The 17,170-nt window shown below is 37.2% G+C and overlaps 1 protein-coding gene across 3 annotated transcripts in view; it reads right to left on the reverse strand.

The window, feature by feature from the left end:
* Tmem161b (transmembrane protein 161B) overlaps positions 1–17,170 on the reverse strand; it is an 83,778-nt gene that overhangs the window by 45,004 nt on the left and 21,604 nt on the right. The window contains exons 1-2 of one of the 3 annotated variants that reach the window (XM_052743652.1): positions 10,785–10,888; positions 1,119–1,185 (exon numbers count right to left, since the gene is read on the reverse strand). The exons of 1 other annotated variant lie outside the window; for it this stretch is intronic. Coding sequence is in view for 1 of the 2 variants with exons in the window: in XM_052743651.1 (XP_052599611.1) it covers positions 10,785–10,888 (104 nt within the window). In the remaining variant the exon portion in view is untranslated. Of the gene's footprint in view, positions 1–1,118; positions 1,186–10,784; positions 10,889–17,170 lie in introns of those variants that run through there. One more of the 3 variants, XM_052743651.1, reaches the window with a different exon arrangement.

Here is a 17,170-nt window from a genome sequence, read left to right on the forward strand (position 1 = left end):
GTCAACTGCCTGACTAAGGGCTATCCCTCAGAAGAGCAGACTCACCTAATGCCATCTTAAAAAAGAGGAGAGGAATAGTTACTTCTTTAATGAGATAACAGACCTTTTCTTCCCAGAATTCCCACCCTCTGTACAGTTGCTCACAGAGCAGCTGACCTCTTCTCTGAAGTGCTCAGAGAACTGTAATTTTCCATTTTCTTCACCTCTTTTGAAAACATGCTGTACCTGATGCTTTGGGTTTCCTCACTCTTTAAAGTTTTCCAACTCCTGTTTTTGGCAGTGGCTTCCTGCTTCTAAATCAATGCCTAACATTAAGAGGCACTTTCTCTCCACCCTGCTTCTCCAGGCAACTACTGAGATTTACAGCTTGCCTGCCCTGGAGATTTCTTCTGAGTCTGCTCTTGAACTCCTTTATTAAGGAGACTAGGAACCCCAGAGGGGGCAGGGCCTGCTTGTGGCGACTCTAGTGGTCCTCTCCAAATTTTCTGGTAATGTTCCGATTCTGCATGCAAAGGACACAGAAACAAACTATGTGCCTTTCACCCCAGATCTTATCATATGTGCATCTTTTACAGAATAAGTACAGAAGTTTCTTGAAGTCTATGAATCACTCTATGAATTACTGAACTGCAGAACAGACAGCTGCCAGTTGTGCAGATTAAAAACAGAACAGTGCTCTAAGTTTCCTGAAGCTGACTTCCTACTTTACTATTTTTGTTTTTGTATACTACAAAGCTAGTACAGTTACTGGCATATAGTAAGTGTTCAAAGGGATCACTGGACCAAAACAACTCCGTGTTCCTCCTGGGTTAATGGACACACACACACACACACACACACACACACACACACACACACAAGTGCTCAAAAAGGACCACTGGACCAAAACAACTCTGTGTTCCTCCTAGTTTAATGGACACACACACACACACACACACACACACACACACACACACACACACACGTAAGTGCTCAAAAAGAACCACTGGACCAAAAGAACTCCGTGTTCCTCCTGGTTTAATGGACACACACACACACCAATCAAGTCTCTAAATTACATTTAAGAGGTGAGGAAGAACTTCCTGCTATTTCTATTCAAGTCCAGAACTTGAACTTACAGTTGATTCTCGTTATTCGAGGTAGTTATGTTCTATAAAGCCGCCGCGAAACACTGAACCATTGCTCCTAGGGGAGATACAGGGTTAGGTTCCTGCGAGCCTCTGGTCACAACAGCTTTCATCAACTGATCAAGACATAACCTGTTATATATGTTTCATTTAAGACTGCTGATTCATTAACACTGAATTCACCAAGCAGCACAATCATGCCTGAATATAGCCTTTCTAATGTCCACAATCATAAATATAGCATTTTTCCATGTTCTGTAAATCATTCAAACAATTTCCATGAGCATAATCACAGCTTTTGTGTGCTTATGAATATTAGCAATAACTCGGTCTTATGTTTGGAAGTCATTTTATTTTATTTTTTTTGTGACAGGATTTCTCTATGTAGTCCTGACTGTCCAGGGACTCACTATGTAGATCAGATTGGCCTCAATTGCTTCCTGAATCCTGCCTGGGATTAAAGGCTTGCACCACTGCACCTGCCTGGAGGTCAACTTTTTAAAACAGCAAAACTATCAATAAAAAGTCAAAGCGAAGTAAGAGTAGCTTTGACAGGACTTATGAGAAATAAGAAAAGCAGGTGAAATGTTCTTGTCAGGCTCCAACTGGGAAGATATGTGTAGGTCCACACAAACTTATTACCACCTTGTAGAAGTCCATATCTGACTAGGACGGCCTTACCCACATACTGACTGACTCTGGTGTTACACATATTTTAGTTTGTGGAAAATCTCAAGTGTACAATCTAGAAATGTTGGTGAATGCATGGTATTCAGAAGAACATCTAAGCAACAATGCATTTAAGAAACTCCATTTAGTTGTCTGGCTTTGAGAAATAAAACACAGTGAGTGAAAAAAATCACAGAATTGATGAGCTATCTTAAAAACCTCTATTATCAAAGAACTGTTTCTTCTGGAATTACTTACTTGTGTGGGCTATGGCGTACGCATGTGTGTGTGCTCACATGCACATATGAACTAGAGGGGGCAATGCATGGCTGTCCCCTTTTATCACTCCCTCTTCTACCCTATCCTTTGAGGCACAGTCTCCCCTAGAACCTGGATGGAAGCTTACAGCTTGAGTGGGTTTGTATTCTGTCAGGAAGGCAGTAAGCCACAGTGCTCCTGCTGTCTCTGCCCACTGCCATAACAGGGTGACAGGCACATCATGGGACCACACTTGGTTTGCTCTGTAGGTGCTCAGGATGCAAACTCAGGTCCTCATGGCTGCACAGCATATGTTTCAGTCACTGAGTCATCTCTCGAGCCCCTAACTTATATTTATAAGTCCATTTTTCTAAAATGGAATGCATACTATAGTTCTTCTTAGACAATTTAAAATTAACTTCATTAGGATTATTTTTACAGCTAAACTCCAGTGATACTGGGTCCTTTTAGGAACATCTATTTCTAATCTATCTCTCATTCATTCATTCATCAGCCATTTATGGAGAGCCCATCATGTTCCAGATACTTTGACACAGTTATATACTTGATTCAAAATCAACTTCAATAAAGCCAAAATCCCTGTCTTCTTGATGCTTCTATTCCAGTCAGGGTAGAATTTAACCATTTTCTAATAAAAAATAAATTGCAAGTTGTGAAACCACATGAAAAAAAACAAATGAATGGTGAAAATATGAGATTTCACTTATTAGATATATGATTAGACATAAGAAAAAAAAAAAAAAAACTTCTCTTAGCCAGTACTTAACTAGCATCCTAATAGGTAGGAAATGGGGAGAAGAGCATTTCAAGCAAGAAAGAGCACGTCCAAATGCACAGAAGCTTAAAGAAATACACAACGTTGCAGTAACTAAAAAGCCAACGAGGCACAGTGTCACAAAAAATGCAAAAGGTAAACGCAAGAGGTAAGAAAGGACCATATCATGCCAAGCCTTCTAGGTGATAGTATGGAGTATAGACTTTATGCTAAAATAATATTCTCAAACTCGAGACAGAGTTGTTCAATTTATGCTTTAAGATTTATTTTGTTGCTCTGTACATCAGTGGGAGGCCAGAAACAATAGGAGGAAAATGTATTCTAGACAGCAAATCACCAGGCGAAACTCAGATGGATGCTTGCCTGATTTCCTTTAATAACAGTCTGTACTTTGCAGTTTCATTCACTACCACACGGTTCCCACTTTCTACATTTTGTCTCAGGAAAATGACTGCCTGTCTGCAACAGCTGCACTGTGTCTTCCTAACATGGCTACAAGAACATAGTTAGAGGAAAACCGTTTGCTATGTTAAGCAAAAAGCTGTATTAGGGTATAACTAATGGGGGATACTGAGTAAAAACATCAGAAGGAAATACAACAAAATTTACTTATTATCACCTTTAGGTCATGGGCATTTAATCTACTACCTATTTTTTTAAACATTTTTATCAATTTGCCATCTTTGTTTCTCACACAGTATGTATAGGCTGCTTTTGAAGTGGAAAGCAGTAAAAGGTATAAATAAATTTAAAAAGGCACTCACTAATACCTGAACCTCTCACATTTAAGTATATTAATTTCAGTGCATTTGCTAGCAGTTAACTTGGTTGGCTACTCTGTGCCTTTTTTTTTTTTTTTCACTTACACTGAGTTTATATTAGTAGCAATATTTCAGATAATAAAGTTAAGCTGCTGTTGTACTTTACTAAATTATTGAATCAGGTTTATAATGGTCATTCTCACATCAGTTATTAACATAAAATATCTGACTACTATAACAATTCAGCAACACTGAAAATCAAATAGCAGAAACTATAGAATTATTTGGTCTGGATTTTACTATAAAAATTTAAGTAGCAGGGTTATTTACTTCAAATCTTTATAGAAATTTTAAATGAAAATTTGACCATGAACAAGTATACAAAAGGAGTATTAACAGAGCAAGCTATGAAGATTTTACCATATAATTACGTAAAACTTTATTTCAGGGCATATAATACAGGTCACTGAATAAACAGAATGTTTGTGTCTCTCCAAACTCTTCTGCTAAAATCTAAAAACCAATGCGACAATATCTGGATATGGGGCTTTTTGGTCATAAACATGGAGTCTTAATGAACTGGACTCATACGCTTTTAAAAGCAGGTCAGAAAGTTGTCTTCCTCTTTCTGCTGTGTTGAAAATACACACAAAAGCAGCAGTGTGCAAACTGGTAAAGACTCGGCAGAAGCAGGTCACATTAGCATCCTGATCTCATGAATTCCAGGCTCCAGAACTGTGAGAGACACGCTTCTGACTATACAAGCCACTCAGTTCATGGTACTTTGTTGGAGCAGCCCAAACTGACGAAGGTAGTAACTCATCACAATTTTACTTTTTATTCTAAATGTTCTTAATTATATTAGGTGGGAAGAAATAATCCTCTGCTATTTGTTGAAAGATTTCAAAGAATATCATGAACAGTCCAGACCTGGAAGTTATTAAGGCAAAGAGAGCAAGGACTCAAACATTCCTTAATGGCAGTAGCTGAAGATTTAAATCTTTCTTTTAGGTCTTAGGTCCCACTCACTGTGCATGTGAATAGTAGGTTCCTCTCACAGAAAGGAACTTCCAGATTGTTGACTCAGGAAACATGCATCCAATAACAGGCAAAAAGAATTCCAACAATTGAACACTAAGGTGTTATAACACCTCCTTACTCAATATGGAAGGAGACATTACAGTACATTTGACCAAATTATAATTTAATTTTAAGCTATTACTAAAATGTGTGTGATGGTGAGAGAGAGAGAGAGAGAGAGAGTGAGAGAGAGAGAGAGAGAGAGAAGACGGAACAAGAGCATGCGTGCCACGGCATGAGTTCTGGTGACTGGACTCAGGTCTCCCTGTTTATGTGGCAAGCACTTTTACCCACGGAGCCATCTTACACCCCCCCCCCCAAAAAATGTATTTCTGCTGAGAGACTTGTGAAAGGTAGCAAACCAAAGCAAAGTGAGAGATAGAGAAATGAAAGTGTCAGGAGAAATGCATGCATGAGGTTTACGCTGAGCAAACAGGAAAATGAACAGCAAGGCGGCACACAAACCATCCTGAGTCAACAGTACCCACTATTCAAATGTCTGAAGACGGGAACCTATCACTTACCTCTGTGCAAAGAGGGGCAAGCAAACTTCAAAACAAAGGTAACTTTCACTACAATGGGAAGTTAGGGGTTCTTTGGCTCAAGGGAGTGGTTAGAGAAAGCTGCTCACTCTACAATACAAAGAACACAATTTCTTAGGATCCTCCTTCTGAAGGTGAGAGACCGGAAGTCTAAGAGCATCAGGCTCTTTAGAGCTGTTTTTCAAGGTCAGCAATAAACTTCATGGGTTAGGCCTAAGAGATGCTACTCACTAAACCATTCAGTTTCTTGTTAAAAGAGAAATCCCTTAAACCAAGTCTGGTAATCTTTTTTGTTTTTTGGTTTTTCAAGACAAGGTTTCTCTGTGTAGTTTTGCGCCTTTCCTGGAACTCACTCTGTAGACCAGGCTGGCCTCAAACTCACAGAGATCCGCCTGCCTCTGCCTCACGGGTGCTGGAAGTAAAGGTGTGTGCCACCACCGCCTGGCAAGTCTGGTAATCTTAAAAAAGTACAACTAACATTTCATAAAATAGTGGCCGGCCGAGTAAACCTGCAGGTGAACCAGATGGGTTCAAGGTTCAGATTTTGTAGTATTTGCATATACATGGTATCCTGGGGTTAGAATACAAACCTAATTATGGAATTCATTTGTTTTAATATATATACAGCCTGAAGGCAATTTTAAAGTGTTTTCAATGTACGAACACTTTTACTATTACCTGAAACATGAAGTGTCAAGCTCTCTACTTGTGGTATTGTGAAGGCCTAGACTTAACTTTACAGGCTCAGGAATATGTCATGATAACTCGAACGGATACAGAGCAGTATCCTCCTGCAGACATCCTGTCTGCTGTTTATACAGGAAAGGAAAGCTTAACAGGATCCTGTCTGTGGTTTATGGCCCTTGGAGATATCTAGATAATCCTGCGGAGCAGTCCAGATAATCCTGTCCAGGGGGTTGTGGTTCCCCACCAAAAGTCTAGACCAATCGTTTCAAAAAATCACCTTGCCCCTTCTACCCAATCCCAAGTTGCCAATTCCTGGCTTGTGGTTTTTCCCTATAAAAACCCTCTACACCTGGGCTCCTGGCCATCGCCACATTTCCTTCCATCTGCCATGTGGCGGCCCAGGTTGAACCTGAATAAAAGGACCCTTGTCTGCTTGCATCGGAAACCAGCTCCTTGGTGGTCTCTGGGGGTTTCGCGAAACGAGTACAACAGTATTACACAGATGTTTAAAAAGTTTCAGACTTTAGATCATTTTAGATTTGGGAATTTTAGATTCTGAATGGTCACTATGTATTCTCCTATTAAAGACTGAAAGGATGAACATAAAACACATGGAATAAATTTAATTTCAAATGACAAGGTAAGAGGTATATAGACTAAGAAATAAGATAGTATTTAAACTTTACTTCATAGTATGCTTCTGGAATTAAAATTAGTGTTGATGTGCCTTTTGATTTAGAATATAAATGGCTAGATGCCTAAGAACACAGTAAGTGAAGAGAAATCATACACTAGCTGTAACTACCTGTGTGTATGTATATGTATGCAAGTATATCCCCTACATATACATGACAGTCAAAAGACAAAGCATTGCAGGGAAAGAAGCAAAGAAGATAATCCTAAATTATTCCACTGCCAAGAGAAATCACAGTTCTACTTGTAGTTAGATAACCGCATCACATTTAAAAACCTGTTCACTGTGACAGCTCCAGGACAAGATGTGGAACACAAGAGAAGCCATCAATCAAGCAAATACAGGACTTCACCCCTTATACTTGGTGGTATGTACCAAAAACCTTAGTGGGTACTCTTGAAACTACAGACACTATCAAACCCTATATACGCTATGATTTTTCTTACATATACTTATTGGTAAAGTTTAATTTATAAATTAGATACAGTAACAATGAATAACAAGCAGCAAATTACAGCAAGATACTGTAATAAAGTTGTTACTATTGCCTCTCATAATCTCACTGTACTACCCTGACCCTTCTTGTGATGGAGTGAGGTAATACAACACCTAGATGATCAGATGAAGTGAGGGGTAAATGATGTGGGCAACCTGATCTAATGTAAATATGATTTAAATGCAGCCCTCTGATACAACACAAGTAAGCCCCATCCCCTGGCATGGGTCTAAAGAGAATAACAGGCAGGTAGCATGCAGTGTGATCAGTTATGAACAGACTGCAGTTTCATTATGCTCCTCACAATGGTGTGCCACTTAAAAGATCAACTGTTTCTTCCTGAAGTTTTTCCCATTCAGTGTTTTTAGATTCTGATGGACTGCAGTGGAAAGTAAAATCACAGGTTTGGGTGAAAACTCTTACACTAGACTATGACTTGGGCTTCTAAAGGAAGGTCTGGAGCTATTTATTTCTCATTATATGGACCTGAACAAATTACTTACAACTTGTTTTCCCACATGTAAAAATGGAATACCATCTATTCTTAAAAAAAAAAAAAAATAGGGATTCAGTAATCTTGTTTTTATTTCTGAGGTACAATGAAAACAACATTTCCGTTTCCCCTGACCTTTAGCTGGCCCTAGTCAAAAGGCCGCAGCTTATGAAATCAATCAGTCTATTTCTAAGGTTGATACCTCAGAATCTCTTGATCCATAGTCCACCCTCTTTTCATTTGCCAACCAGCACAGCAGTTGACAGAAGACTCTAAGGTCATGGGAAGAACACTAAAGCCACAACAAGCAAGACAACTAGAATACCTACACTTCACCATTGAAAAGGTAACTAAATACCTTAATCACCATTTTGTGAAGAGTTCACCGGAAGAGCTGCCCAATCACACTGATTCCCCATGTGATCCCATTCCTGTCTGGCAGAAGCGAAGCCTACATTAATTCATATGCACTGGGATTCTGGAGGTTATAAACATATCCCAGTGCATCTCTTTTCCTACTTTACTCAGAATATCCAAATGAGACACTAGATTTTAAAAATTTGTCAGTATGCATTATATAAATACAAAGGTAATATCAATGGAATTAAACCAGATTTAAGGCTTTTTTGTTAAAAAAAAAAACCCTACTGTTCAAAATTACAGTAGTGTTATAAAATAATAAACTTTTTATATTAAAAGTCTTGTTAATTTTAAAAACTGCTTATTTTGTTAGGTACAGTTGCTTACTCCTTGAAGGTACTGACTCCTTTGGAAAACTGTCTTAACTATGATGTCAATCACTTGGCTCAAGTGCCTCTGTAATCTCTGCACTTCAAAGACACAGGGTCAAAAAAATAGAAGACATAAGTTAACACGAACCTAAGTCCTAAGTTTTAAGAAAAGTATGATTTATTTATATTATCATGAAATAAACGAATAGTAAGATATACACAAAAAGTTTAAAAAAAAAAAAAACACCCAAATTTTTAGCATACTATTGATTAGTGGTATCTATACATGTATTCATTCACATAAATGATCTTACTGAACAGGTCTATTAAACACAGTAATTCCCAAGTCATCCTGTAACAGTTTTCATTTGCTCAAATGGCTTCCAATGAAAACTATCATTTATGACCACAATACATAAGCCACTAAGAAGATATCTGAGTGTTAACACAGTATGGTTTCATATCACCGAAGGTTGGCAAAATAGTAATTATTCTAAATGTTATAAAATACTGATCTTATTCTACTAGATTAGTTGACAGTGCTGAGAGTTGGCTTCTGTGACTCCAAAATATCAGCGTCAAACTTTACATATGTACATAACATTAAAACATGAGACAAAACAGTAGGAATATGAAATAACAGAGACATAATCTTACTAGAATATATGTCTATTAATACACTTCATTTAGCATTAAAGGCAACTTTTATCAATACAAAATACTGTTAATGAGAAAAAGTTAAAAAGACACATTCTTGTAAAAGATCAAACTTTGAGTGATGGGATATAGCTCAGTAAGAGCCCTGCACATATTATGACTCTGGGCTCAATTCCCAGCACCACAAAAAAGAAAAACTTTATAACACATTACTCCAAAATTAACAAGTTTTTTTATATATTTTAAGGTTTTGTATGTTTAGAACTTTATCATTTGCTTAGAACTAATAATAATTTGCACAGCTGTTGTTTTTCATGTCTATGGAATGCAAAATAAGCAAACACAATTATGGAAGGTATATTAAGCTGACATAACAAAATTTCAGTCACAGATGATGGATCTGTACATGAGCTTATCAATTTTATCAAAAAATTTCATCACTTTATTTAAAATACATTTAAACAGCTTATTTCACATTATCAGTACATATACAAATGTGCAGTATTAAAAACTTTAAATCTGATTATTTTTCTACATTTGACTATCACAAAGAGAAAAGTATGAAACATAGCTAACATGATAAAATGGGAAATAAATCAGACGAAGGAAACTTCAGTTTGTAAAGAGAATAGCCTATTAAATTAAAGGTTTATCTGTCTCGCTGAATAAGAAAGTATCAGTAAGAGAGCCTCCCACCGTCTTCAAATTTCAAAAGGTCTAAACAAAAGAAAAGAGTTGACATTTGGTCATTCATCTATTGAAACAGTTATGGTACCAAATGTATTACTGACCTTTCATTAACTGCACAGGAAATACATATGGCTTATATTTCTGTGTATAGATTTTCTGTAACTATATCATCTAATTCCTTTTCTTCTGATTTCATTATACTATACAAATTCTAGAGGGGCAACCTAGGTCTTTTCTTGGAAGCAGTGGGGATAAACAATATTAAGTTTACAGTACAATAGATAAATTTAAATAATACAACATAATTCCACTCCATCCTTACTGAATTAAGGAGATTAAAATTATTTGCAGTCAAACAAAGAACATCTAGTTTTTATACTAATTTTTTAACTAAACCACTAAAAGCAGGACTTTTTTTTCTAATTTCTTTCTAACATTTATTAAGCACTTGGATTTCTAACTTTTCACCCTCCTGCTGACGAGCTTTTTTTTTTTTTTTTTTTTTTTTTTTTTTTTTCGGTTTTTCGAGACAGGGTTTCTCTGTGTAGTCCTGGCTATCCTGGAACTCACTCTGTAGACCAGGCTGGCTTTGAACTCACAGAGATCCATCTGCCTCTGCCTCTTTAGTGCCAGGATTAAAGGTGTGTACCACCACTGCCTGGCTGCTGATCAGCTTTTAAAGATAACTAGAAGAAAAAAAAAAAAACTTCCTTGTCTCAGTGTCCATAAAATAGATGGAAGAGGAAAAAGGAAACAGAATCTGAGTTCTTACTGCTTGCCCTGTTGCCTCTGTACAACACAGATAAACTAGCATGTTAAGAGAAAGAGAAAGCAAGATTTTCTCACAACATTCCTTGTGGTTATTTTAGAAACAGATTTGAATTAGTACTTGGAGGAAGTTACTCGGCTTGTAAGCTGAATGGAGACAGCAGGTGCCAGGTATTATGCAGGGGAGGGGGTACATGCTTACAATCCTAGTACTTGGGAGGCAGAAAGAGAAAGATAGGGACTGAAGGTATCTTACTCTAGGCCAGTCTGGGTTACACAAAGCCTCATCTCAAAACAAAAAAGTGCCCATTACAGTCAGCCTATCCCTTACTTACCTGCCATTACAGAGTAGCCAACGAGCAAGAGAATAGTGAGGTATAATCTTCTGCATGACACTGGCCATCACCATGGTAACAACCAGCTGTATACCTATCACACCCTGTGTAAAAAACAAATAAATTTAACAATAAATTAATTAATGTTTGGGGACCCTGCTGGAAAACTCTATATATTTTGAAAATGTACAGAAAATTGACTTTAACAATAAAATATCTCATTCTTGTGGCCTTTAGGTATTTAAGACCACATACTTCCTTTAAACTTAAAGCACAGTAGGGGATGTCACTCCATAGTCTTCTTCAAATTACCAAAGCATCACATGGATGTGAGTACAAGTAAACTAAACATTAAACATTTATTCCCAATAGATACTCTATATAAATTAGGGTATCTGGTCAATTTTGGTAAAAATTCTGAGGTGCTGAGAAGGTATAATCTTTTGTGTTTGCATGAAATGTTCTGTAAATGTGTTGGGTTCATTTGGTTTTTAACGTCTGTTAGTGCCAGCATGTCTCTGTATAGTGTTAGTTTGGATGGTCTGCCTAACTGGTGAGAGTGAGGTAGTAAAATCTCCCACTCTTGGTGGGAGTCAATCAGTGTGTACGGATCAACAAGTGACTTAAGCTGTAGTAGGATTCCTTTTATTAACTTGGGTGCCCTTGTGTTTAGTGCACAAATGTCATGAATTTAAATGTCATCTTGGTGGATTTTTCCTTGATGAGTATGTAGTGTCCTGTCCTATATCTGCTGATTGGTTTTGGTTTGAAGTCTTTTTGTCAAATATTAAAATGGCTATATACCAGCTTGCTTCTTAGATCCATTTGCTTGGAATATCTTTTTCTATCCTGTTACCCTGAGGTGATATCTATCCTTGATGTTAAGGTGTGTTTCTGGGATGCAGTAAAAGGATGAATTCCATTTTTTGCTTTCATTCTGCTAATCTATGTCTTTTTACTTGGTAATTGAGACCACTGATGTTGAGAGATATCAATGAGCAGTGTTCACTGATTCCTGTTCATTTGTGTGTATAGTGTGTGTGTGTGTGTGTGTGTGTGTGTGTGTGTGTGTGTGTGTATGCACACGCACGCTTCCCCTCTCTTGATTTGCTGGTCTGGGATTATTATTTCTTGTGTTTTGCTGGGTGTGGTTCACCTCTTCAGGTTGGGATTCTCCTTCTAGTACCTTCTGTTGGGCTTGAGATAGAAACTGCTTAAATTTGGTTTTATCATGGAATGTCTTATTTTCTCCATCTATTGTGATTGAAAACAACCCAGGCTGTTGCCAGGACTATAGGCTGTCCTCCACAAAACTGATGGCAAGGCCCTATTACTGAAAACACCACCTACAAAACTCTGCACATGGAGAAGTCAAGCTGCTGCCTACATAGAGCCTTCTACATGCTAGCATCTTTGGTAAAAGAAGGTACTCTGCATGCTACCAAAGAGGAAATGAAAACACCAAGCCAGCTACAAACCCTTTGATCTACAAAGGTATCCTGACCCCAAGATATGCTACTACAAAGAGAGCACAAAGATTCTTAGGAGTAACCAACCAATATCCAGTTTGACTTAAGGTCCACTCCATGAGATGGAACCCTTACCCAACACTGCTTGGGTGACTAAGAATCTGAGACTAGATAGCTCAGGGACCTAGGGAAAAATCAAATACTACTGTTCTAGGAAAAGAATACACCATTAAACTGACTCCTAATGACATTATGCTATACATATATATCCGTGCCTTGTTCAATCATCATCAGAGAAGCTTCCTCCTACAGCAAAGGAGAAGAAATAGAGATCCACAAACAGACATTAAGCAGAGTGAGAGACCTTGGAACACTCAGGTCTAAATAGGATATCTCTATCAAGTCCCTCCTCTCAGGGTTCAGGAAACTTTGCAGAAGAGGTAGACATAAAGAGTGCAAGAGCCAGAGGGGATGGAGTACACCAAGGAAACATGGCCCTCTCCAGCAGCAGGACGGAAGCACAGATGAACTCACAGAGACGGAGGCAGAATGTACTGTGCCTGCACAGGTCTGCAGCAGATGGGGTCCTAGACCTGAAAGAAGTTGACACATGTGCTATTCTTTACCCAGAAGCAATGTCCAAGTGATAACCACTTGCAAATGAAAATTTAGGTTTCTCTAAGAGATTCTCATGGAGAGCGGGGAGACACAGACAAACTATTCCTAAGGGTAGGCTGTAAGCCCAGCAGTAGATGGCCAATATAAAATGAACTCAAGGGCATCTTTGGAGGTTCCTTGTCTCATAATGTTGTGTCAGGGCTTTATTTTTTTTAATTATATATACCTTTTCTATCTTTTACCCTACAGGTATTTTGTGTATGTATTTAAGGCTTCTAGTTTATTTATTTTTTTTTTTTAACATGATTTCTAAGTAACAAGTGAGTCTCTCTATCTACTTATGTTTCTTATGACTTTTCCTGGGCTCTTTTCCTTCTGTTTGTTTTCTCCTATTCCAATGTGTAAGTTTTTCTTTTCTCGTATTTTATTTCATTTTCAGGCTGAAGAGTTGGCGAGGTAAGAGATGGCTGTGGCTTACTCTTTTGTCTCTCTGATCTTTCACCATTTACCCCAATATCTGGCTCCGGGTTTTTATCATTAAGACCAATTAGAATTCATACTACAAGGCATGGTGGTGAACGCTAAAAAAAACTGAGGTAGGAACATTGAGAGTCAGAAGCCGAAGTAGACTATCTTACGAGAGAGAGACAGAGAGAGAGAGAGAGAGAGAGAGAGAGAGAGAGAAACAAAAAAACACAAAAACAAAACAGCTCTTTAGTTCAAGACTACTGATCAAAGCAAATGGTTAAAGAGCACTAGCTGTATGAAGCGTGATGGCAGAACTTTGATTGTTCTCTCTTCAAGTCCTCAATCTAACAGCCGTGACTTTGACACACCATTCAAACACTCTGTACCTGCGTTTCCTTGTCCATACACAGATAATAATTCAATCTACTTCACTGAACTGTTACAGAGCAAGAATAAGTCCACACGACTATTATTTGTTGTAGTGATTACCACCATTAAAAGACAGAATTTCTCAAGTAAAGGAGTTAAGAGGTGGTTCTTGAACAGGACTATTTTTAAATGTCTACCAAATCTATTTCAACTCTACTTTATTTCTAGATATTTTAATGTCTTCAATTCTGGCAACTGGATTACAGATAGGGCATCTTTCATTTTACTTCACATCCAACGTTACATTTTTTTACTTTACATCTCTAGTCTTTTTCCTATAGGTTGTAACAGAAGTTCTGCAATCTCTATACTCTGAATATAATCACAGAAAACTCTTCAACAGTATGCCAGAAGATTGGTTTATTTGAAATTACAGATTTAAAAGGCAAAGCACTTTCAGTTAGTAAATAAAGTGTTGTAGACAAAGTGAACCTTGAAAACAGTGACAGTAGCCCAGAGTCCAAGGTCAACGGTGCAGCCTCTCACAGACACAAAGACAATTTAACAGTTCAGTCACTTCTGTCCTCAACAGTAAAACCACATTTTAGTTGTATTTAATGAAAGTCATTACTATAAAAAGCTATTCCAGCAAGATTGATCTAGAAGATGTATATGGTAGAATGTGATAACTGGAAGAGGATACTGCTCCTCTTCCTCCAAATCACAAACTGTTAAAGATGTAGACCATGGAAGTAAAGCACAAATAATCCAACAAAAATCAGAGAAACAGATTTAATGATCGCAGTTTGAAAATAATGACGCTGTACCTTTGGTACCCAGAGGAGAAAAGCAGTCTAGAGATGATGTTGAAAAATTCAGAAACTGATCAACTATGGAGCCGAGAGAGAATTAAGGAACTCCTCACCTTGAAAAAGGCAAATGCTATAGTATAAGAAAGCTATTCTCAGTATTCTAGTTCATGTACGACTAAAAACTGATCAATGCAAAAGCATAACTCTAATCTGTTCAATTTACTATGTTACTTTCCTCTTCTGAAATGAAGCAGAAAATAGCTTTCCAAAACCTCATCTACCTGCTGTGCTAAACACATTATTACATAACAGGAATCTTTCAGCTTTCTAAGAGAAATCACTAAGTCTTTCCTAGAACGTGTCACTGTTAGATGACTAAAAATGTCATACTAAAAGGGAACGTAACTTTTACACTAAAACAGGAATCTACATAAAGAGATCATTTTGAAATCATATGAAAATTATTTGGCCACAGTTATTCCTTTTCACACACACACAGGAAGACTACCTGGAGTATACTGTCAAAGTTGTAATTTTGGGGGAATGGTCTCATTAATTTACTATTTTACTAGTACTAACTTAGAAATTAGCAACTGTAATATTCTTATCAGATTTGAACATTTTAAAGTCTCTTAAATGTATGAATATTTTTCATTATTTCTTTAATGGAATATTGAAATAAATTTAACTCTGGAGTTAAACAAATTTCACAACATAAAACTTTTAGACTGATGCACTGAAGCTACAAAGACCATCACAGTTGAATCTCAAACATGCCGCATGAAGTCTTAATGCTTTTATTAATGCTTCAAAACAATAGTTTGGCCAAACAGTTTCTATCTGGATCCACTGTCTCTAGGTTCAGATTCCCTTGATAACTGGAACTGGGAAAATTAACTTATGAAATAGTTTAGAGACCCAAGACTCGAGTAAAGCCTACAGTACCTTGGTGTGAACCTTTCCAAGTCATGGAAAGCAGGGAAAAGTTACATCTTTACCTGAGGTCATGGAAAGCAGGGAAAAGTTACATCTTTACCTGAGGTCATGGAAAGCAGGGAAAAGTTACATCTTTGGTATCTAAAAGAATGATCATTTCAATTTTTGTCATTAACTGTTTCTGGGTAGCATAAAAAAATTTTATCAATGAAAATTAAGTAATTCTCCAATAAATAAAATATATACCAAACACCAGTAGTTTCTTCTGTTTGTCACCAATGGAAACCAAACTTCAATAATAAAAGACAAACACACTGCAGTTTTAAATTTCAAACTTTGAAAGTGATGACACCTCAGAGGAGTTGACATTTTGTTATGTTTCATTAAACTAGCTCTCCTGCTGACAAACCAATTGAAAGGAAGCACACATTGTTTACTATTAGAGGACATATTTGCATATAAACTTGGGATGCAGATCACCCCAAATGGTTTCAATTATCATCTCCTTTACAAAAAAGAGAAAGGCTATTACCTATCGACCTTCTCAATTTTTTGTTTGTTTCTCAAGCGTTTAAAACATTTTAGTGACTTTTAGCAAGACATACTGAGGCATGTAAAAAAATCAATTTTACTCCAAAAGAATAGGAAACTTATTTCAACCTAGATTAATAAAAATCTTAAGAACTCACACTTTAAGCATTTAAACAAACCTTCTCTAGACAATTAACGAAGGGAAGCAGAATCTAAATGACCAAAATCATACAACTACCTGGTTACAGACTTAACTAGAACCCAGGAATCTAATTTCAAATGTAATGATTTTTCTACTAAAGTCTATTGAGTTCACTTAATTAACATGTATTAAGAAACAAGCTTTATGCTACTTTAGAATACTAGAAGCAAGGAAATGTGCATGTTCTTGACCTTTAATGAGCAGTTAGCACATACCTCAGATGAGAGATACATATTATATTCAAAAGTGATAAGCAGATAGGAAGTCTATGATAACAGAACAAAAGGAGAGAGAAATTGAGAACAAACTTATGAAAGGTCACTTGGAAGGTCAAGCTCTAACCAAGAGGCAGTAGTTTGGTCAATAAACACTGCTAACTGCTTTAAGGAAAGATAGAGGGCAAAGCCAGATATTGAAAGGTAAGACTATCGGATTTAAAATTTAACCTTAAGGCTATAATACCATGAAAAGTGATAGGATATGATGAGTAGGTAAGAAGAAAATCCCTTTGGATACCAAGAACAAACGAGGAAGAGAAGAGAGCCCAGCAGCACTGAGACAAATGGCCCGAATATGAGAAGAGGACCTATAGATCAAGTAGGAAGCAGGGAAGCCCTATCTCTTACTTTAGTGACAACAACTACATGTGTATGTGTCTGTGGTGTCACAGAGATAATTTAATAATTTCGAATAATAAAGCACTACAAGTCCAATCATATCATCATAGAAATAAGTATAAATCTAAAAAACAAAAATACATTTTTTTGCTCGTTATTATGATATAAGCCTATAATCCCAAAGAAGCTGAAGCAGGAAGATTACAAGTTTGAAGCTAGGTTTGGCCAGAAAGTTGGCCTGGGCTACACAGTGAAAACCTGTTTCAAAACAAACAACTGCACTCCCCCCCCCCCCCCCCCCCCCCCCCCCCCCCCCCGCCAAAAAAAAAAAAAAAAAAACTCTCTAACATACAGCTGATATCCT

This window comes from Peromyscus californicus, unplaced genomic scaffold (assembly GCF_007827085.1).
Source record: "Peromyscus californicus insignis strain IS unplaced genomic scaffold, ASM782708v3 Scaffold_18__1_contigs__length_77618521, whole genome shotgun sequence".
NCBI lineage: Eukaryota > Metazoa > Chordata > Mammalia > Rodentia > Cricetidae > Peromyscus > Peromyscus californicus.